At 50.6% G+C, this 22,746-nt stretch overlaps 1 protein-coding gene across 1 annotated transcript in view; it reads left to right on the top strand.

Annotated features, from left to right (window-relative positions):
• LOC133229504 (zinc finger protein 28 homolog) overlaps positions 1–12,315 on the top strand; it is a 51,405-nt gene extending 39,090 nt beyond the window's left edge. The window contains exon 11 of the mRNA XM_061385868.1: positions 10,083–12,315. Within this exon, the coding sequence (XP_061241852.1) occupies positions 10,083–11,472 (1,390 nt within the window). The 3' untranslated portion in view covers positions 11,473–12,315. The remainder of the gene's footprint in view (positions 1–10,082) is intronic.
• The last annotated feature ends 10,431 nt before the right edge of the window (positions 12,316–22,746 follow it).

Below are 22,746 nucleotides of genomic sequence, written 5' to 3'. Positions count from 1 at the left end.
CTGTGGGAAGCCATGGAAGAATTTTAAGCTAGAGGACGTTTTTGCTGAGGGCTTTCTCAGGCATTTGTGTGTGCAAGGCATGGTGCGCTGAGGTTTGTGAAAGACACCAGCCTGTGTGTTTATGATCCTTTGTGATATACAGTGGGGCTTCTTTTTAAAAAATAATTATATTGCTTTTTTATTTGAAATTTCACTGTTTAAAATGGGGACCAACATTTAAATTGATAACGTTCTTTTTTATTGAAGTACAGTGGATTTACAATGTTGTGTTAATTTCTGCTGTACAGCAAAGTGATTTAGTTACGCATTTATGTGCTTTTTCCTATCCTTTTCCATTACGGTTTGTCACAGGATATTGAATGTAATTCCCTGTGCTGTACAGTGGGACCTTGCTGTTTCTCCATTCTATATAATAGTTTGCATCTGCTAACCCCAGACTCCCAGTCCATCCTTCCCTGAAGCCCCTGCTCCTCCTTGCAACCGCAAGTCTGCTCCGTGAGTCTGTTTCGTTGATATGTGCATCTCTGTCGTATTTTAGATTCCACATGTAGATATCATATGGTGAAATGGGGTGGGTGGAAATAGTGCCCACCTTTCAGGGGTACTAGGAGGATTAAGTGAGAGATGGTCCAGTGCTTGGCAGGTGGCAAGCACCTGAGTATTTGCTATTAACGTGTGTGTGTGTCCCTCCAAGTGTTTGCTGTTAACGTGTGTGTGTGTGTGTGTGTGTGTCCCTCCCTCCTGCCTCTCTGGGGGCATGTGTGTGTTTGTCCTGTCTGCACCGTGAGACGGACCTAGGCCTGGCCTCTCACCATGCCTCCCTTTCTCTCCCCAGACCACAGCCTGCCGTTCGGTCACTGTGGGCAGTGGAGGGGTGGCCACCCAGCTGCTGACTGATGAGGCCCTGGTGAGTCCTGCCGCCTGCCTCTCCTTTCCAGAGGCTCAGCCCACAGGTTTGGGCCTCTGCCCAGGGACGACCCTCTGACCCCCAGACCTGCCCAGGGCCTATGTCCCCACCTCCTGGGGGCTCTGCCCACCTGGTGCTCAGGGGTGATGCTTCTGTCCACTCTGCCCCCTTCAAACCCGGAAGCCTCTTGCCTGCCCCTGACACTGGCTTTGGTCAACCAAGGAGGTCAGGACAGCTGGGGAGTGACCAGTTCTGCCCTGTGAGCCCTCAGGAGATGCAGGAGGGCACCTGGAAAGGGAAGGTTTAAATGTGTACAAGGCTCGCTGGAACAAGACCCACACCTTTCAGCCAGCAGTCACCCCCTGGGAAGGGAGGACACTAGGTGCCGCACACAGGCGGGCGTCCCCACTCTCAGTATAAAGTTTCCTGATATTTTAAAGGTGGTACATATATGGCTGTATATTGAACTTTTCACTAAACTTGCTTTTATCCCAGAAATATCTCAATATAAAAATATGCAAATACTCTTTATAGAAAATAGGGAAAATCCAGTAACCTGTAGGTGAGACAGTATATTCACCATGGTGCCTATACCCAGAGATAACTATGTGGATTATTTGTGTATCATTTATTGTCTTCTCTGATGATTAGTTTTTAAAATTGATCCAGAATTGGCTCTGCTATTTTTATCTTGGAGCCTTGTTTTTTTCATCCCACTTTAATCAGTAATGATTTCCCCAGCCTTTGAAAACTTTACAAATATCACTTGTTTGGGTGCATAAGCAGTGCATCTCAGGTCCATCTGGTATTGGTGGATTTGACTTCTTAAAAATCATTTCTCAATGCTGTAAATAATGTATCATAAAAGAAAATTCCCCAAAGGTTAGGAAATAGATGATCATCATAAAAAGCTTAGAGAATCCAGGACTTCCCTCGTGGTCCAGTGGTTAAAATTCTGTGCTCCCAGTGCAGGGCACATGAGTTCAATCCCTGGTTGGGGAAGATCCTGCATGCCATGTGGTGGAGCCAAAAAAAAAAAAAAACTTAGAATATCCAGAAGAGTAGAGCAGACAGGATCAGAATTACCCTGGATTTCATCCCAGGAGGTAACCACCCCTGAATGTCGTGTCTTTCTCTCTCTGGAAACATATTGTTTCGCAAAAATATGAATCACCCCAGCTGAGCAGTTTTTTTTTTTTCCTGCTTTTTCATCTAAGATTTCTTCCTTAACGTTTCTCTACATTGTTAAAAACTCTTTGGGAAACTCTGTTTTAATGACTCCATAGAAATTTTATCTTGGGGCTGTACCTGGCTTACTTAATCGTTCCCCCACTGCTGGGTACTTATTTGTCTCCAGTTTTCAATGGCTGTTGGGTATTTATTGTGCATGTGTGTGCGTGCTCAGCCATGTCTGATTCTGCAACCCCATGGACTGCAGCCCACCGGGCTCATCTGTTCATGGAATTTTCCAGGCAAGAATACTGGAGTGTGTTGCCATTGCTTTCTCCAGGGGATCTGCCCAACCCAGGGATTGAACCCTCATTTTCTGCATTGGCAGGCACAGAGCCACTGCAAGTTGGATATAAGTGATAAATGGATGTATGGATAAATGGATTTAAGTGACAAATGATATAAGCTTTGAGCATGATAGATGAGAAATGGTGTCACAAGATCTTTTCTGAGTAACATTATCTGTATCTTAGTGAGGTTTGATTTTTTAAAAATGTTTATTAGCCATTTCTCTTGGGGGTTAAATGATCTATCCTGTGCTTTCCCAGTCTCCAGGAATCCTAGTATCCTTGAAGATTTTAAAGAAGTGTGTGTGAAAATATTTGTGGCAAATATACTTCCCAGCTTTGCTTTTCATTTCTTATTTTCTATTTTTTGTGCCCAAAAGCATTTCTTATTTTCAGAATTGAGTCTCTGTCCTCCTCTGGTGCCTTCCATTGTTTTTAAGCTGTGAAAGGGTTTCTCCATCCAATACAGGTCTCACACCACTTGTATTTTGTTTCTTTTTTTCCCATTTATCATTTCGATGTTAACAGTGAACTTCTGAATCCACCTGGAATTTATTTTAATGTCTAAATGTGTCAGTTCACTTACCTAAGTTCTGATGTGTTGTGCCTTAATACACTTGTATCAATATACACCCCACGTACCACAAAAAGTACAACTTGTTGGTTTATTGTATGTTCACAGAGTTGTGCAACCATCACCACAGTCAATTTGAGAACATTTTCATCATCCCAAATGCAAATGTGTCCTCATTGGCACCCTCTCCCATTCCCTCCATTGACCAGCCCCTGGCAACCCGTCATTTACTTTTCGTCTCTGGGTTTGCTCTGAAGTTCATCCACATTTTAATATATGTCAGTGCTTCATTCCTTTTAATGGCTGGATAATATTCCACTGTGTGGTTAGACCACGTGTTATTTATCCATTCATTGGTTGATAGGCATTTGGGTTGTTTCCACTTTTTGGTTACTAGGAATTCTGCAGTTCACACATTAGTTTGAACACATGTTCTCAGTTCTCTTGGGTGTATATTCAGGAGTGGAATTGCTGGGTTGTAACGTAACTCTGTTTAACCGTCTAAGGAACTATCAGATTATTTTCCAAAACAACTGCACCATGGTGTCTTCACTTTTCACTTGTCTGTGATTATTGTCTTGACTTCTTCTTTTACCTACATAATTTAGAAGGACTTGTCAACTGTTTTTGTTTCAGTATAGCGGGGCTTTTTTCTGAAAGTGTTTTTTTTTTTCCTTAATCACATCTAGTGTAATTCTGATTTTTTTAAAAATAGAGCCTATCTTCACCTCTGGAACTTGGGGAGGTTTTCCTTGTGGTGAATTGGTTTGTGCTGTTAGACAGGAAACCAAGACAGATGAAGCACTAGAATGAGTGGTCTTGGATGTGCACATGCAAAAAACTCAGGTTTGATGCTTTGGGGCTACACTTTACTTCCAGGGAAGTCTCCTCAGGCGTCCAGAGGAAAGTGGCCCCTGCTGTCTGCCCCGCAGCATCCTTTGCTGTATGGTGTTGGCTCTGAGACTTCCAGGACTGTCCATCGTGTATTCAGTGGACACCTCCACTCCCGCACCACAGCCCAAACACAAAGCGTGGAGGCTGCTCAGTAAATACATTATGTAGTGAGCAAGTTCACTGAGATGGGGCATACTAAGAGAAGACTCTCTGAAGACATTCAAAAACAAAGGGGGCAGGAGGAAACTTTTGGAGGTGATGGATAAGCTTATGGCCTCAATTGTGGTGATGTTCCATGGGTGTACACTTTCCAAACTTATCAAGTTGTATTAACTAAATAAGTACAGATTTTCTATGTCATTCATACCTCATAAAGTGTTTTTTTAAAAAGAATTATTACCAGGACTGGCCAAAGGACATATGGGCAAAAGAACCAAATAATAATATCATATAATAAGAATGACTACTAATACATATATAAAATATACAAATCAAATGTCAAAATTAATAAAATCTAATAGTTGACATTCACTGAGAACTTACTCCAGCCACACCAGATACTGTGCTGGAACCATATATGCATTCCTCCTTTCCACTCCATGACAACTACAGAGGCAGATATGGTTATTATGAAGCCCATTGAGCAAATGAAGCTCGGAGATGTTAAGGCAGTTGCCCAAGGAAACACCGCCGTTGAGGCGTAGAGCCAGGATTTCATTGCAGGCTTTCAGGCTCCTGAGCCCACGCTCTCAGCCACTGCCTGGTACTGCTTCTTTATCCAGTAGGAGTGACCCACAAGGCAGAGGGGGCCCTTTATGAGCCCAGAGCCCCTGGGCGGGCACATGGATCCATGACAGGACTGGCCAGGAGGTGAGGCCTCCTCTCAGGAGGTTAAGTCAGCTCAGGGTCCACGGGGTGGGGGACTTAGAGCACTCGGGAGAGCCAAGGACCTGTGGAGTGGGTGGCAGTAACAGTAGCTGATGGTAATTCAGCACCTCCTATATGCTGGGCATCAAACATGGATTAACTCATTTAATCCTTAGGGCCTCCTTACCCATAGATCCATTCAAGAACTACTCATCGAGGGACTTCCCTCGTGGCCCACTGGCTAAGACTCTGCATTCCCAAGGCAGGGGGCCTGGGTCCATTTCCTGGTCAGGGAACTAGCGCCTACATGCCTCAGCCAAGAGTCTGCATGCCACAACTACAGATCTCACACACCACAATGAAGACTGAAGATCCAGCGTGCCACAGCTAAGACCCCACGCAGCCAAGTAAATAAAGAAATAGATTCTTTTTTTAAAAAAGAACTATTAACTGAGTGCCTACTATATGCCAGGCATTGTACCAACCACTGGGGAAATAGTAATGAGCAGGGCAGATGTCTTGGTTTGCTACGGCTGCCATAGCAAAGTACCACGGAGAGGGAGGCTTAAACAACAAATGTTTTCTCACAGTTCTGGAGGCTGGAAGTCCAAAATCAAGGTGTTGGGGGACCAGTGGTTAAGAGTCCTGGTGGTCCAGTGGTTAAGAGTCCACCTGCCAGTGCAGGGGATGCGGGTGTGATCCCTGGCTGGGGAACTAAGATCCCACATGCCTCGGGTCTACTAAGCCCAGGCGCCACAACTAGAGACACTCGGGCAGCACGACGAAGAGCCCACGTGCTGCAGCGAAGACCCGGTGCAGCCAAATGGACAGATGAGAATAGAATAAAGTTAAGGTGGTGGGGCCACGCGCCTGCAGAAGGCTCCAGAGGAGGGTCGGTTTCAGGCCTTTCTCCCACCTTCCAGTAGTTCCCGGGCTGTGGCACCACAATTCCAGTTTTCACACCGTGTTCTCCACGTGGGTATGTCCCTGTGTCCACATTTCCCCTTTTGGTAAGGGCACCAGTCAGATTAGGGCCCACCTACTCCAGTAGGACCTCATCTTAACCAATGGCTTTGTTTGCAAAGAGAGTCCCATTCTCAGGTGCTGGGGGGTAGACTTCAATACATGGATTTGGAGTGGAGGGAGCATAATTCGCCCTGTAACAAACACTTAGAACAAGCACCTGGTGAGTACAGGGAGGCGGGTGGCACATAGCAACTGCCTGTGAAGTGATTCGTGTGATGTGGTGACCTGCAACTGGCGTCACATCGTCATCACTACCATTGTTGTTACCACAGCCGTCATCGTCATCACCACCATTACCATTCTCACCACCGTCACCACCGTCACCAGCATCGTCGTCGTCATCTGCTCTGCTCAGCCACAGTCATTTCAGCCCCAGGGCTGTCAGCTCACTCATAAAGGCGCTTAGGTTTCCAGCTCATGAACTTCTCACCATTCCTCAATGGTCTAATCTGCCCTTTAAGCCTCAGGTCCCGGCCCAAGCTCTTCCTCCCTCCAGAATCTCCCCCAAGGCCCCGACCACTGAACCTCCCCCACAGACTACACTCAGTGCCACCTTTCCAAAGTCTTCCCAGATGCCCCCTAAAGCTGCCATTGCTCAGAAACCTGGAGAATTTTGTTTGTACCTTCATGACAGTATCGACCAGATTGCGGGTCATTTACCGGTGTTCTCACCTGCCGCTCCTGTGAGGAACTAGTTCTTAAACCTCCCATGTCTGTCTCCTCACTGAGTGAGGTACTCAGTGCCTACAGCTTGGTAGAGGCTCAGGCCTCCTCAGTGAATGACTGGATTCCATCTAGCTTTCTGCCTTTGCTGGGGCTTCCCTGGTGACTCAGATGGTAAAGACTCTGCCTGCAATGCTGGAGACCTGGGTTCGATCCGTGGGTTGGGAAGATCTCCAGGAGAAGGGAATGGCTACCCACTCCAGTATTCTTGCCTGGAGGATTCCATGGACAGAGGAGCCTGGCGGGCTATAGCCCTTGGGGTCACAAAGAGTCAGACACGACTGAGTGACTAACACACACACAGCAATGAATATGTTGATTCACTGGGTTATGATCATTTTACCTTTGATTCCTTCTCTGTCACTCAAGTCTGTGACTTTCTGCTCTAAACAGCCTCACATTTGTTTTATTCCTCTGTCAGAGGGCCATCCCCAAATAATGAGGCATGGAGAAAAGCGAGGGGCAGGTCCTTGTTGAAATGACTTCAGATACATCCCGTGTGCCTTTCCTAAACCCTCCCGGCTTTTCCATCCATTCCTCCAGACCTCTGTAAGGAGGGCCCTGTGGCTAGTGGTTGTGGGTTTCCTCTTGCATGAGTCAGTGACATTCAGGGATGTGACTGTGGACTTCACCCAGGAAGAGTGGCACCAGCTGGAGCCTGCCCAGAAGGGACATGATGCTGGGGAACCTCCAGAACCTGGTCTCGCTGGGTGAGGGGCCGCTTTGCTGAGTTACTTGCCATCAGCCTGTCACATGAGGACTACAAAGAGATAAAAGATGGGCAGATGTAATGATGTAGAAATCACTCTACTCAAAGCTAAAACTAAAGTTGACAGATGATGAAATGGGGAATAATATTTACCACATGGATAGCAGTCAAAGGATTGAAAGTGAAAGTGTTAGTCACTCAGTCGTGTCCGACTCTTTGTGACCCCATGGACTGTAGCCCACCAGGCTCCTCTGTCCATGGGATTCTCCAGGCAAGAATACTAGAGTGGGTTGCCTCTCCCTTCTCCAGGGGATATTCCCAACCCAGGATTGAACCCAGGTCTTCCCACGTCGCAGGCGGATTCTTTATCATCTGAGCCGCCAGGGAAGCTCAAAGTGAAGGTGATAGTAGCTCAATCATGTCTGACTTTGGAGCCTGCCAGGTTCCTCTGTCCATGTAATTCTCCAGGCAAGAATACTGGAGTGGGTTTCCATTCCCTTCTCCAGGGGTTCTTCTCGACCCAGGGATCGAACCCGGGTCTCACATATTGCTAGGAGATTCTTTACTGTCTGAGTCACCAGAGAAACCCTAACCTTCAGAGGGGATTATAATTATATAAAGAGCTCCTAAGAATAAATAAGAAAAAGGCTGAATGCAATTCATAGATGTGGAAATACATGGGATCACACTTTATAATAGGTTTTTAAACCTTGTGCTTAGTTGTTCAGTCATGTCTGACTCTTTGTGATTCCATGGACTGTAGCCCACCAGGCTCCTCTGTCCATGGCATTTTTCAGACAAGAATACTGGAGTGGTTGCCATTTCCTTCTCCAGGGGATCTTCCCAACCCAGTTATCAAACCCATGTCTCCTGTGTCTTCTGCATTGCAGGTGGATTGTTTACCTGCTGAGCCATCAGGGAAGCCCCTTTAAACCTTACTAGTAGTTAAAGAATGGCACCCCACTCCAGTACTCTTGCCTGGAAAATCCCATGGACAGAGGAGCCTGGTAGGCTGCAGTCCATGGGGTCGTGAAGAGTTGGACACGACTGAGCGACTTCACTTTCACTTTTCACTTTCATGCATTGGAGAAGGAAATGGCAACCCACTCCAGTGTTCTTGCCTGGAGAATCCCAGGGACGGGGGAGCCTGGTGGGCTGCCGTCTATGGGGTCGCACAGAGTCGGACACAACTGAAGCGACTTAGCAGCAGCAGCAGTAGTCAAAGAACTATTAATAAAACTGAGCCAAAGAAATAGTTTTTGCTCATGAGGTACACAAAGATGGTAAAGAACAATAGCCTGAATTATGAAGTTATCAGAAAGGGACTCTGTCCTTTTAGGGGTATAATGCTGGGACAACTCTTTTGGAGGACAGCTTGGCATTATCAGCCAAATTTTCAACTATTCCATTTTTAGAGATCTATCCTTTAAGAAATCTTTCTCTAAGTGTGCAAAGTTTTCCATGGGGGTGGGGGGGAAGAAACGACCTAAATGCCCACCTATACAAGACTGACTAACATATCAAGGTGTAGCCATATGATTGAAACCATGTTCTTCAAAGATGAGCACTCTTCGTAGGCACTGACATGGAACAGTGTCCCTTGCTGTTGTTTAGTTGCTATGTTGTATTTGACTCTTTGCAGCCCCATGGACCACAGGACACCAGGCTTCCCTGTCCTTCACTGTCTCTCGGAGTTTGCTCAAACTCATGTCCATCGAGTTGGTGATGCCATCCAACCATCTCATCCTCTGTCATTCCCTTCTCCTCCTGCCCCCAATCTTTACCAGCATCAGGGTCTTTTCCATTGATTTGGCTTTTCGCATCAGGTGGCCAAAGTATTAGAGCTTCAGTTTCACCATCAGTCCTTCCAATGAATATTCACGGTTGATTCCCATTAGGATTGACTGGTTTGATCTCCTTGAAGTCCAAGGGACTCTAAAGAGTTTTGGGGGGGAAGGGTGGCACATAGGCTTGAGAGGCATCAGCATACAGAAGATACTGAACCAACACAATATTGTAAAGCAGTTATCCTCCAATTAAAAATAAGTACATTTTTTAAAAAAGAAGAAGCTACTTAAGTCCAGACTGTGAAGGTCTGGCATCACTTAGCGGAAGGGTTCTCAGATTCTAGTGCTGGTGAGGCCAGGTGGGGATTCATATGCTTTTTATTGCCTCATAGAAATAAGGGCTTTTAGTGACTGTATCCTCACACTTTTCATGACGTTGTGTAAGATCTCAGTTTTTAAATGTCAGGAATGGAGCCATTAGGTCTAGGATACAGAGTTCCCACTAACGGAACTCAGACTGGAAATAGAAATGAGCAGGATTCCTGTAGGAGGGGGTTGGAGACCCCTTGGCCATGATTCGCAAGGAGGGATGGATGTGTGAAAAGAAGAGGTCTGGAGCCAGCCCACGGGGGTACCTGCGCCCCAGAACTGGGCATCTGAGGCTGGGAGTGAGGCCCCCCGCCAGGCGGGGTGGGGAGGGATGGAGCTGGAAGACGGGGTAACCTTCACACGCCACCAACCGCAGCTGTACTGGTATCCTTTCTAATAAAAGCTGATACTCCCAGAAGCCTAACCGGTAGGGGATGTCCAGGATGGACCCTGCAGTAACCCCTTACACGGGTTTGCGAGCCTCCTGGCCCGCCCCCTGCCCTCCTCCGAGCTCCCAAAGGGACACCACTTGTCAGCTCCCCTCCTCGGTCGGTTCTGCCCGCTCGAGCCGCGTGTGCCGCCAGCGCATTGCTCGGCTTTTAGAGTCTCCGTCTGTGCCCCGCGGTTTATCTATCCCCGGGCTTGGGAAATCCCTTCCTTCCAGCACTAACCCCGCGCGTTTCCTCCTCTCTTCCTCCTCCCCCTCCAGACGTGGACACTCGGCCCGCAGTGAAAGAAGCGGGTCCGAAGGAGGAGATTTCGGAAGACGGACCATCCGCAGAAGGGCCCGCCAGGCACGGGGCCGGGGTACCGCCCTGGGCGGAGCGCGCATGCAGGGTGACCTCGTGGACACGCCGCGGGGGAGCGCTCGGACCCGTCAGGGACGACGGGGAACCTCCCGGGAGTCGGCCCCCGAGTGCCCCCCGGCACCCCCCAGGTCGGCCATGCGGGGAAAGGGCCTCGCAGGTCACTCGGACCTCGGGAACCCCTCCAGGCCGGACGCGGAGAAGAGCGCCTACGGCTGCAGCGAGTGCGGCAAGGCTTTCGGCCGCAGCTCGTCGCTGACGAAGCACCGGCGCATCCACACCGGCGAGAAGCCCTTCCGGTGCGACGCGTGCGGGAAGCAGTTCCTGGAGCGCTCGTCGCTGACCATCCACCGGCGCGTGCACACGGGCGAGAAGCCGTACGCCTGCGGGGACTGCGGCAAGGCCTTCAGCCAGCGCATGAACCTGACGGTGCACCAGCGCACGCACACCGGCGAGAAGCCCTACGCGTGCGGTGACTGCGGCAAGGCCTTCCGGAAGACCTCGTCCCTCGCCCAGCACGAGCGGGTCCACACGGGCGAGAAGCCGTTCGCGTGCGGGGACTGCGGCAAGGCCTTCAGCCAGAGCATGCACTTGGTGGTGCACCGGCGCACGCACACGGGCGAGAAGCCGTACGCGTGCGGGGAGTGTGGGCGCGCCTTCAGCCAGCGCATGCACCTTACGGAGCACCGGCGCACGCACACGGGCGAGAAGCCGTACGCCTGCGGGGACTGCGGCCGCGCCTTCAACAAGAGCTCGTCGCTGACGCTGCACCGGCGCAACCACACGGGCGAGAAGCCGTACGCGTGCGGCGAGTGCGGCAAGGCCTTCAGCCAGAGCTCCTACCTGATCCAGCACCAGCGGCTGCACATCGGCGTGAAGCCCTTCGAGTGCGGCCGCTGCGGCAAGGCCTTCAGCAAGAACTCGGCCCTGACGCAGCACCAGCGCCTGCACACCGGCGAGAAGCCCTACGCCTGCCCCGTCTGCAAGAAGCACTTCACGGGCCGCTCGTCGCTGGTGGTGCACCAGGTGGGCCACACCGGAGAGAAGCCCTACGCCTGCGGCGAGTGCGGGAAGGCCTTCGGCCAGAGCGCCTACCTCATCGAGCACCAGCGCATCCACACGGGCGAGAAGCCCTACCGATGCGCGCAGTGCGGCAAGGCCTTCATCAAGAACTCCTCGCTCACCGTGCACCAGAGGATCCACACCGGGGAGAAGCCCTACGCGTGCGGCGAGTGCGGGAAGACCTTCAGTCGGAACACCAACCTCACGCGGCACCTGAGGGTCCACGTCTAGGGAGGCTGGCCGCCCCCCAGTCTGCACCAGGTGAACGGGGTCCTAGGCTCGGAGTCTCCCCCCAGATGGGCGGGGTCCTCTGCGCGGAGCCTCCACCAGGTGGGCGTGGACCTAACCTCGGAGTCTCCGCCAGGTGGGTGGGGTCCTTAGCTTGAACCTCCACCAGGTGGGCGGGTGCTTACCTCGGCTGTAAGAGGGGGCACTGTGACTTGGGGGCCCAGGGTGGCGCAGCTCCACACAGTCTTAGAATGCGGGGATCCAGGACCGGCTTCAGGTTTACGCGCTCTCCTTCTTGGCCCGGCGTCCTCACCCACGGACCAGAAGGCAAGCTCCTCCGTGCCCAGTGTACTGCGAACGCTGCGAAGTTGAATGTGGCTGGAAACCTAGGGGAGCACCAGGAACCCAGGGCGCCAGAGTTCCGATCCAAGCTCTCAGTAAATAAGCGCCGGGCTGGAGCGTTTCCAGCCTCCGGTCTCCGTTCCGATAGTACGGTGGGGAAGGGCGTGGAGGAGGTGTCTGGATAAGAGCGTGGGGACATTTCTCCTCTTGGCACACACACCCGCGGTCTAGTCCTAACAAGGTGGCCACTGTGAGCTCCCTAAGATCTAGAGGGGGACTCTTCATCCTTCCACATCCCAGCCCCGCTGCAGTCTCGCTAAACCGTTCTGGAAGACCGGACCCCACCCCAGGCTAATAAGCGGTAGAAGTTGGCAAGTTATTCGTGGGGCGGGGGGGGGGGGGATTTTTTTTTTCGAGGTAGCAATAACAGTAACTGCTTCAGATGCCAAAGTTTCTCATGGTGGTCTGTTCAAATTTTTTTTAATAAAACTTTTCACGAAGGAAGTTCAACGTCATTTTAAACAGTCATCAGACGAGAAAGAAACGGGGACCGTGTGTTCAGTCAAAGTCGGTTTCAGTGCTGGTGGGAGAAGGTGGGGGAGCGAGTAGCAGCAGCCTAATATTCAGGGTTAAATGCTTACTGGAGTCAATAAGCTTGCGCGCTGGAGTCTCTTTTCATAGTTGTTTTTGCAGTTAAACTTGAAGGAATGTCCTCAGCTTGACCTGAAGCTTTGTGTACACATAGAGTTCCCCGAGTCTCCTCTTTCTGGGGCCTTTTTTGTTTGGTTGGTTGGTTTGGGGTTGTTTATTTGTTTGGTTGGTTGGTTTTGCTTCAGGCTTGCAGGATCTCAGTTCCCCAAGCAAAGACCGAACCCAGGTTAGGGCAGTGAAAACCCAGAGCCCTAACCACTAGCCCTCCAGGGAATACCATGGCCTTTTCCACCACTTTGTTATTTTAATGTTCAGTGCTACTGGTCACAAATGTTCTGGTGTGTCTGAATGTCGCACACTTCCTGACGCCAGTGTTCATGAAGAATAAATAATTCATTATAAGCAACCACTTAGATCTGCTGGAGAAGGGATAGGCTACCCACTCCAGTATTCTTGGGCTTCCCTTGTGGCTCAGCTTTTAAAGAATCCGCCTGCAATGTGGGAGACCTGGGTTCGATCCCTGGGTTGGAAAGATCCCCTGGAGAGGGGAAAGGTACCCACTCCGGTATTCTAGCTTAGAGAATTCCATGGACTGTATGTCCATGGGGTCACAAAGAGTTGGACACGACTGAGGAACTTTCACTTTCACTTTTTACATATCAGTAAGTGCACTTCGTGTTGCAGGTCAAAAGAGCAGCCGCTCAGCCATGTATAAACATGAATAGTTTTTGAATGTCTGGCAGGGTGTGGGCATCAGGGTGGGCTTGATCCAGGCACCATGCATCAGAGCCATGGCTCTGACTCCCTTCACCCATTGGCCTCGTCCTCAGACTGGCTTCCCTCATGGCTTCATGTGGTTTCCAACAGCTCCTCTTGACACATTTCCTCAGAAACATCCAGTTGGAGACAGGCCTTTTCCAGTCATTGGCAAAACAACAACAACACTTAAGTTTCTTCCAGTTGTACTCACCAGGAACTGATTATTCTGAGGAGAGGAATGCCATGTGCTGCTTGGTTTAGATCTGGGTCTCGCCCTCATCCCTGAAATAGTAGCTGGGGAAGGGGAATGAGTAGGAGTGACTGCCCAGATCAGCCTGAAACCACCGGGGTCGGTTCACCCAGGTCCCAGTCAGGGAGAAGCGGGTGACTTGCGGAAGCCAGCCCCAAGGTCATCATGCTGCTGGAGGCTAACATTTAAAGTCGGATGGCCCCTCTGACTTTTGTCATGACCGTGGGGTTCTGCTGCACAACAAATGTCTGTTCTGATATTTTCTTTGTGAAGCCCTCTCACTGCTGCGATCACCGGGAGGGCCCTCAGTCCTGTCTGTCCTCTGGGCTCTCTTGACCCCGGGAAGGGGGTGGAGCCCAAGAGGCTCCAGGTCACATGTCTTTGCTCTGACTTTGGTCTCCATCAGCAAGACCAGATGTCACATGACCAGGTTTTCTGCTCAGGGCTGGGGGGTGGTGTGTGGCCAGGAGAGTGACCTGACCCCCAGGGCAAGTGTGAGTCCTTGGTGGACACAGGTGGGTGAGCACCAGCCGTGACTCAGCAGGCTCCTTGTAGCCCTCTGTGCCATGGTTCACTGTACTTTAAAATGGGGGTAATGGGTGTCTCTGGGCTTCCCACCTGGCTCAGCGGTAAAGAACCCTCCTGCCAATTTAGGAGACACAGGTTCGATCCCTGGGTCGGGAAGATCCCCTGGAGGAAGTAAAGGCAACCCACTCCAGTATTCTTGCCTGGAGAACCCCATGGACAGAGGAGCCTGGCGGGCTATAGTCTGTGGGGTCGCAGAGGAATAGGACATAACTGAGCAACTCAATGAGTGGGTATCTCCGGAGTCGATAATAGGGCAGTCAGGCGCAGCTAAGCAGCAGGTCCCAGCAACACAGAGCTGCAGACAGCAGAGCCCCTCCCCTCGCACTCTGTCTCTCTTCTGCTCCCTCACCTCTGTTTCAGACCAAAACACCCATGCAGTCCCACTTCTTGTGGTCATTTGGGACCTCCATCCTTGGGGACGCAGGTCTGGTCAGAGCCGGCTGCCAGCCCACAAGCATTCCAGCCTGGAGGAGGTGAATCTGATCCACATCTCAGCACCTGGAGGAGAAGCGGCCCAGTGTGTCCCCTCACGTGCCTCGTGGTTCACAGCTGGCTCCCCTCAGACCTACGTGGCAGCTGGGAGATGTTGTTCAGGGGCACATCCAGGACAAAGTGGAGATGACCATCCCTCGAGCTGCATTTGATGGCCTGTCCAGGCAGATCGTGTAGTCAGTCCCCCCCTACCACTCACCTCCAGCCCCCGGCTTCTGTAGACGCCCTGGGGGTCGGCATACAGGCAGTGGCTGAGTGAAGGGCAGCTGGCCTAGGCTCAGGCTTTCCTGGATACAGCAGTCTCAGCACCTCCCACTGGAGGGGTTCACGCCTCCTCCTGGTTGCAAGTGGGAAATGCGATCTCTGGCAGGACCGACTCAGCAGGAGGAAGGAAGGAAAGTGAAGTGGGGATGGGGGTAGGAGGGATCGCTGTCTCCCCTGCACCCCAAAATGCAAAGCGAGTGCTCATGCTCGCCAGTACCAGGGAGACAGCAGCCACAGTTATAAAAGGCTCAGTTTCTAGCCGTTTGGGGATGTTGTAGATTGCACATGTTCCCCTGAAATTCAAATGCTGAGACCTTAACACCCAGTGACTTCAGAACGTGACTGCATTAAAGATAAATAGGACTCTATGAGGTCATATGGCTGGGTGCTAAAACAAGGACTTGTGTCCTTCTGAAAGAGAAACATGAGGCCACACGTAGGCAGAGCGACAGTCACGTGAAGAGGCCACAAGAGGACCGCCATCTGCAAGCCAAGGAGCGAGACCTCTGGAGAAACCAGCCCTGCCCAGACCCTGCCACGGTATGCCACAGTCAGCAAGAAAAGTTAGTTTGCACCCTTGCCCCTGATCCCCAAATAAGAAAACGCTTCCTGTAAACCTGGAATTCAAGCAAAACCAACTTTATCTCTGAGTTTTGCCACGCTGAGATTTGAGGGTCTTGGGACTTCGGTGGTGGTCCAGTGGTTAAGATTCCATGCTTCCACTGCAATTGGCAAAGATTCAATCCCTGGTTGGGGAACTAAGATATCACAGTCAAAAAAGGAGAGAGAGATTTGATGATCTGTCATGAACTTTTTGACTTTGTTAATCGTTTTAACAAAATTAGTAGGTTTTCGGGTCTTCCCTAATGGTCCAGTGGTTAAGACTCCATGCTTCCAATGCAGGGGGCATGGTCAGGGAACTAAGATCCCACATGCCCTGTGGCATGGGCAAAAAAAATTTTTTTTAATTTTACCCAATTCAGATCCCACATAATTTGAGTCTAATCCTAATGAAAGATGGTTGGCACATTTATTCACCAACTAAAATGATACAAGAATAACACAGTTTACACAATCATTTGCAAGTATGGATTTTTGAGTTTTTTTAATTGCAAAAGCTTGTCATTTCAAAAAGTGCCACTAAAAAGGTCCTGATTTCAAATGTTTATAATTAAAGGTAGCATAAAATATAGCCCTGATGTATTTATATAAATTACAATAATATCCTTCTCGCAGTTCCCACCTCACAAGATCAAAACGAAGCCTCATCAGTAAGTTACATATATAGGGGGCTTTCCTGATGGCTCAGTAGTAAAGAATCCACCTGCAGTGCAGAAGATATGGTTTCAATCCCTGGGTCTGGAAGATCCCCTGGAGAAGGAAATGGTAACCTACTCCAGTATTCTTGCCTGGGAAATCCCATGAACAGAGGAGCTTGACGGGCTACGGTCCATGGTATCACAAAGAATCAGACACGACTTAGCAACTGAGTGCACGCGCATGCTCGTGCGCACACACGCACACACACATATACTCATCGAGTATTCTCCATCTCATATCCCTGCTGCCCCCAATCCAACATAACCAACAACCTGAGTCCTGGCACATCTTTCCCTTGTTTTCCTTTTTATACATTTGTACATTTCTCTCTCACAGATGCTTTGGAAACTTTGTGTTAGTAATTCCAGTAAGTAGTAGACAGGTCCTGCCGTCCTAAGAACCAAAATGACTCTGCAGTTTCTTCGTTTGTTTTTCGCTCTTTTGCATTCATTCTACACTCCCCAGAGCCCAGAGAGCTTTGTTTCCAGGCGCCAGCAGGGTCACGAGGATGGGTACTTTGAAAAGTGACAGAGAAGGAGGGAGGGAGGGAGGGAGGAGGAGGAGAAAATCTCCAGCTCGTTTGCCTAGAGGTTCAGTACTACGGACAGCGCAGCGGGTTCAGCACCACGGACAGATCCACCTGAAAGGTTTCAGCACCACGGACAGAGCAGGAAACCTACTTTCCCCATTGGCCTCTGCGATGCAGAACTTCCTGGTGGTTTAGCCGTAAAGAATCCTCCTGCATTGCAAGAGACCAGAGTTCGATCCCTGGGTCGGGAAGATCCCCTGGAGAAGGAAATGGCAACCTACTCCAGTGTTCTTGCCCGGAGAATTCCATGGACAGAAGAGCCTGGTGGGCTGCAGTCCATGGGGTTCTAGAATCAGAGATGACTTAGCGACTGAATCAGCACCACCCTAACCCTGCTGGATCCTTTTTGAGCAGAGTTTTGAGCCCGCGCCCAACCCTCACCCGCAGGGTCCTTGAATGCTGATATCTGAGTAATCCAGTCTCTCCTGGTGCTGATCTCAGAAACTCAGGCATTGAACACTTAACATGCACCAAACGGAATTTTGGATTTTCTCCACACACACACAAAAATATGATCCTACTTAGTGCACCACAGGGCACTCAACTGGCCAGGTTCAAAGCTCAAAAGTCCTTCCTCTTCTCTCATCCCACCCATGCTCGAGGACTCTCAGCTTTAACTCTAAACTATTCATTGAATCTGTCCACTGTTTTCCACATACACTGTCACCACCTCACTCCATCGTTTCTCACCTGGTTTACCAGTGAGTGCTCAGGCTTGTCCAACTCTTCGTGCCCCCATGGACTGTAGCCTGCCAGGCTCCTCTGTCTATGGAATTCTCCAGGCAAGAATACTGGAGTGGGTTGTCATTTCCTCCTCCAGGGGATCTTCCCTACCCAGGGATGGAACCCACGTCTCTTACTGGCAGCTGGGTTCTTTACCACTGTGCCACCTTGGGGAGTCACCAAACCTATAGCCCCTTCTATATCATTTCTTGTATAATAGTTTTAGTGATCTTTGACATTTTAAATCATATTATATCACACCCTTCCATGGATTCCCAGCACACCTATAATAACATTCAAAGATGTTACTGTGGCTTTCAAAACCCTGCATGCCTCTCTGACATTATCCCCCACCACTCTCTTCCTTGCCTGACCACTCTGGTCCCACTGGCCTCCCTGTTGTCCCTCTGGACGTTTGTGCATGCTGTCCTCCCTGCCACAAATTCTTGCATAACTGGCTCCTTTCCACCTTTGAGAATGAAGCTCAAAATGCTGCCTCTGCTTATAAAAAGATCACCTCCGGGGCTTCTCTAGTGATCCAGTGGTTACGATTCCACACATCCACTGCAGGGGGCGCAGGTTTGATCCCTGGTCAGACAGCTAAGATCCCCGTGCCTTGAAGTGTGGCCAAAAAAGCAACTCCCATCTAAAGTGGCCTCACCATTACTATCACATTGATTACATCGCATACTTCATAGAATTAGCACAAACTATATTTTGTATTTTTTTATTTACTTGCCTTTTGTCTAACATCATTACTAGCATGTAAACTTTATTAAGCCATATATCTTGACTGGCCTGGTCACCCAAACAAGCATGTAGCACATAGCAGCTGTTTATAATTATTTGTCGAATGAATGAATGAATGAATTTTCAGCTAGTCATGGAGCCCTGAAGAGATGTCAACAGCACTCGACTTCTGCCAGAACGGTGGTCATATGTGCTGGCCCAAGTTTTTTTTGGCTTTGTTTTTAATTGGTTTGGCTGTGCTGGGTCTTCACTCCTGCACGGGTTTTCTCTCGTTGTGGCAAGCAGGGGCTACTCCAAGAGTTTGTATGCCACAACTCAGACCTGGTGCAGCCAAATAAGTAAACAATTTAAAAAAAAGAAAAAAGAAAATAAGACTGTAAAGGAAGACTATTTCCACCCTTCCCCAACTATGACTTTGTCGAAAATTTTAAGTTTTGATATAGCCTCCAGGAGAGCGATTTGGCAGAGTTCATTGTATTGTATTATTGATAATAATAGCAGCTAACAGCTAATAGGGGCTTCCCTGGTGGCTCAGTGGTAAAGAATCCGCTTGCCAATGCAGGAGACTAAGGTTCGATCCCTGAGTTGGGAAGAGCCCCTGATGAAAGAAACGGTAACCCACTCCAGTATTCCTCCCTGGGAAACCCCATGGACAGAGAAGCCTGGTGGGCCACAGTCCATGGGGTCGCAAGGAGTCAGACATGACTGAGCAACTTAGCAACCACAGCTAATAGCTGTTAAGTGGAGTATATACATTCTTTACTTTTTACCTTCAGAGCAGTGCTGGCAGGTGGTAAGCGTAATTCTTCCCACTTAACAGAATGGGAAACTGAGGCACAAAATTGACAAGTGACACCCGAGGACAAGCTAGTGGCAGAGCAGGCTCTGACGGGAGGCGGTCTGGCCTCAGGGTCCCCGCACCGTCACACCCCTGCCCCGTCTCCTCCCGCCTCCCCCTACCCCGGGTGCTGGTTGTAGACTAGGAACCACCAAGAGGCCTGGGAAGTTGCTGGTCTCCGTGGGCGTCCGCAGCCAGGGACGTGCCCATCCGGCCGGGGCTGGAAGGCTCGTTCCACTCTGGCCCCGGCTCACCGCGTGCGCAGCCCCACAGCCACACTGCTGACACGTGGTCACCGTCGCCCCTCCGCTGTCCTCCCCCGTCCCTGAAGGCGCTGGCTCCCCGGGAGGTGGGGGCCGGAGGGGAGAAGGCCGCTCGCTCTCCAACTTCCCCATCTCCCTCCCGCAGCCTCCGCGTCTGCGCAGCCGCGGTCCCTGCGGCGCCAGTTCTGCGGCGCTGGACAGGGTGTGTTTGGGGAGGGTGAGTCCTCCGAGGGACCCCGCGGGCATGAGCGGGGCAGGGAAAAGGGGCTGGGGGCTCGGACGGCGGGCCGGGGACGCGCGCGTGTGAGCGTGGATGCGTGCACGTGGGAATGCGCACTGGGGGAGGAAGAAAAGGCGCCCCAGGGGGTGTGGGTCTCGGGTGGAGGGAGTGTCCCCGTCCCTCGAGTGGCAATGGGCTGGGCTGGGGCTGCAGTTCGCCCGGTTTCTCCGTCCCGCCCTGTCTGCCCGCCTCCTGCGGGTCGCACGAGGTTTTCAGCCTCTGTGCAAGGAACCGGGAACCGCCCTGCCTGCCTGGCGCGTCAGCTGCGTGCGCGGGTGCTCCGGTCTGGCGGAGGTCAGGTGTCTGAGCTCGCGGGACCCGCCTGTTAACCGCGTCGCACCTGTGTGCCCGCGCGTGCGCCCTCGAGCATGTGTGTGGCGTGTGTCTGCCTGGGCACGTGTGTACCACCTGCACGGGCGAGGAGCACGCGCGCTGGAGTCGGTCGGGTTTAGGGTCCCTGCCTGGCTCCCGTTAGCTGCGTGCCTTTGTTCAAGGGCCTTCCCAGTCTGTAACACAACAGACTTGTGACAGTAGCTGCCGCGGAGAGTGGCCGGCGGCGAGGATTAGGTTACAGGAAGACGCGGAGTTCTCCGCAGTGCCTGACCCCGGGGTGCGCCGGGAAGCGGCGGTTGCAGTGTTACTTTACTGTGGTGGAGGTGGTGGTTACTGCGTCTTCGTCCTCCTCCTGCTTCTTTCAGACATCCATAGTTTATTGTTTGTTTAGTCCAAACACATTCAAAATGGAAACTCAATACTTTCCACCTGAAACAAACTAGATACTACCTAGTATATAATGCTTAACACATTACAGCAATAAAGATGACACTATTGTCTTATACACCGACTACAGCCAATGGCAGAGCCAGTTTGGTTGCAATAGCGTCATGGTCCGTCCTTCTCAGAGGATGACCCGTTACTATGATAAGATAATAGTTGAGGCTCTTAGGTGTGAACTCACACACACACACCCCTGTTACACCCGCACATTTCTCTCTGTCCTGTGCCCCTCCTCCCTCCTCCATGAATCGGGTTCTGCATCTTCTGACTTGGGTCGGGGGACTCTTGTCTCCTCCACCCCCCGCCCCCTCACCTGCATTCTCTCCACTTCCCACGCCTTCTTACCCCTCAGCTAAAACACACAGTTAACTACTTGATGGGTGATCATTTACCTCGAGAGGCTAAAGCCGGTTTTATGTTCTTGTTCTAGGACGTTGCATGTATTAACCACCTTGCATAATGTAACCCACTGAGTATACTCCTGGATAAGCATTTAGAAAAAGAGTACAGGGCCTTCCTGGTGGTTCCCAATACAGAGGGCACAGGTGCGACCCCTGATGGAGGAACTAAGATCCCGCATGCAGTTCAGCAGATAATACAAACACGCTGAGTGTAAAAAAATAAATCGAGAGCCCCCTTCCTCCTTCTGTCTTTTACTTTGACTCTTCTGAAAGTGAAAATGAAATACAGGTCCAAGAAATTCTCTGTTGTAAGGAAAACATGAAGAGGTCTCAACGGAGGCGTGCGCAGCGAAAGGAAATGGAGTGGAGTTGCGGCAAAGGCGCGCTGCAGGGCTCTGTGTGGACAAGCCGCCCCTTCCTCCCAGCCACTGTTTACCCGTGAAGACTCGGGCCCAGTGGCCCCCATCTTTTGATTTCTTGAGGAAACACTGGAAATCTGTATTTTCAGTTGACATCGTCCGCATTTTAAAATGCCAATAATTATTTCAAACCCTTGAAAGGAAGACATCGTGTAAGCCAACCGCACAGGTGGTGGGGCTAGGTTAGACCCTGGGGCTGCCCGTTTGCAACTGTGTTGTGGGCTGGGGAGTGTGGAGGGGGTGCGGAGAGGAGGCTGTGAGCACAGACAACGTTTCCCAAGAAAACAAAAGCAAAAACTGGCCTTGGCGGAAAAGTAGTGAGACAGCCCCAGAAGGGAGTAGCGTTTATTGCCTTGGGCCGTTTAATTTTTATTTCACATTGGGGTGCGGCTGGTTCGCAGTGTCGCGTTCGTTTCAGGTCTTCAGGGAAGTGAGTCGTCACTCTTGCACTTGCAGCTACTCTTTTCCCGCCGAGGTTGTTGCAGAGCACTGAGTCGAGTCCCCTGTGCTGTTCAGTAGGTCCTTGCTGACATTGTATTTTGGCTTTAATATGAGCTGTAATTAACCTGTGTTTTAGCTGAAGGGTGAGAAGGCATGGGAAGTCGAGAGAATGCAGGTGAGGGGGCGGGGGATGGAGGAGACAAGAAAAAAAAATCTGATTTAAAATGAAATAGTCTTTCACACTCTCATTTTATATCTTGCCAACTTGAAATTCAGGAGGCTGTCACTTGTCAAGTTGACAAGATATAAAATGAGAGTGTGAAAGAATATATCATTTTAAAGTATTTATTTATTTATTTTTGGCTATGCCGGGCCTTAGTTACAGCACTCAGGGTTTGCGGCATGCGGGATCTTTAGTTGTGGCGTGTGGGTCAGTTCCCTGACCAGGGATGGAACCCAGGTCCCCTGTGTTGGGTCCTTGGAATCTTAGCCACTGGACCACCACGGAAGTCTCTAAATTAGATTTTTTTAATCCTTGTCTGTCAGATACTCCTCCTCCTTCTTAATGATCACAGAGGAGAAAGTCAATGCTGCAGGGGGCTCGAGGGAAGACTGGGGTCCTTCATTTTGCAGCCAGAAGGGTTACAGGGGGTGGGGTAGTCTCTTTTCCTAAAAGCTTCTGGGTCTGTGCTTTGGTTGTGGAGTGTGTGTGTGGAGTGTTTGTGTGTGTGTGGAGTGTTTGTGTGTGTTTGTGTGCACACTTGCCTGAACCACCCTCTGGCCATCCTCTCTAAACTGCTTATTGCCCTTCTTGTTTTATTCGTCTCTAGAGTGTTTATCATCATTTGACATATTGTCTGTCTGCCCCACTTCCCACCACTAGAGAGTGAATCCCAAGAGGGGAACTCTGTTCCGCTCAGCGCTGTGTCTCTGTGGTTGCTGTTCGGTCGCTCAGTCGTGTCTGACTCTTTGCGACCCCATGGACTGCAGCCCACCAGCCTCCCCTGTCCTTCACTATCTTCCGGAGTTTGCTGAGATTCATGTCCACTAGCTGCTGATGCTATCTAATCTTCTCACCCTGTTTCTCTGGCGCCCAGGAGTTGTCCTGGCACAGGGCTGGCACTCTGTGA

Source organism: Bos javanicus, chromosome 18 (genome assembly GCF_032452875.1).
Source record: "Bos javanicus breed banteng chromosome 18, ARS-OSU_banteng_1.0, whole genome shotgun sequence".
In the NCBI taxonomy this organism is placed as follows: domain Eukaryota; kingdom Metazoa; phylum Chordata; class Mammalia; order Artiodactyla; family Bovidae; genus Bos; species Bos javanicus.
The sequence above is the reverse complement of the archived record's forward strand: the minus strand, read 5'-3'. Positions and strand labels throughout refer to the sequence as shown.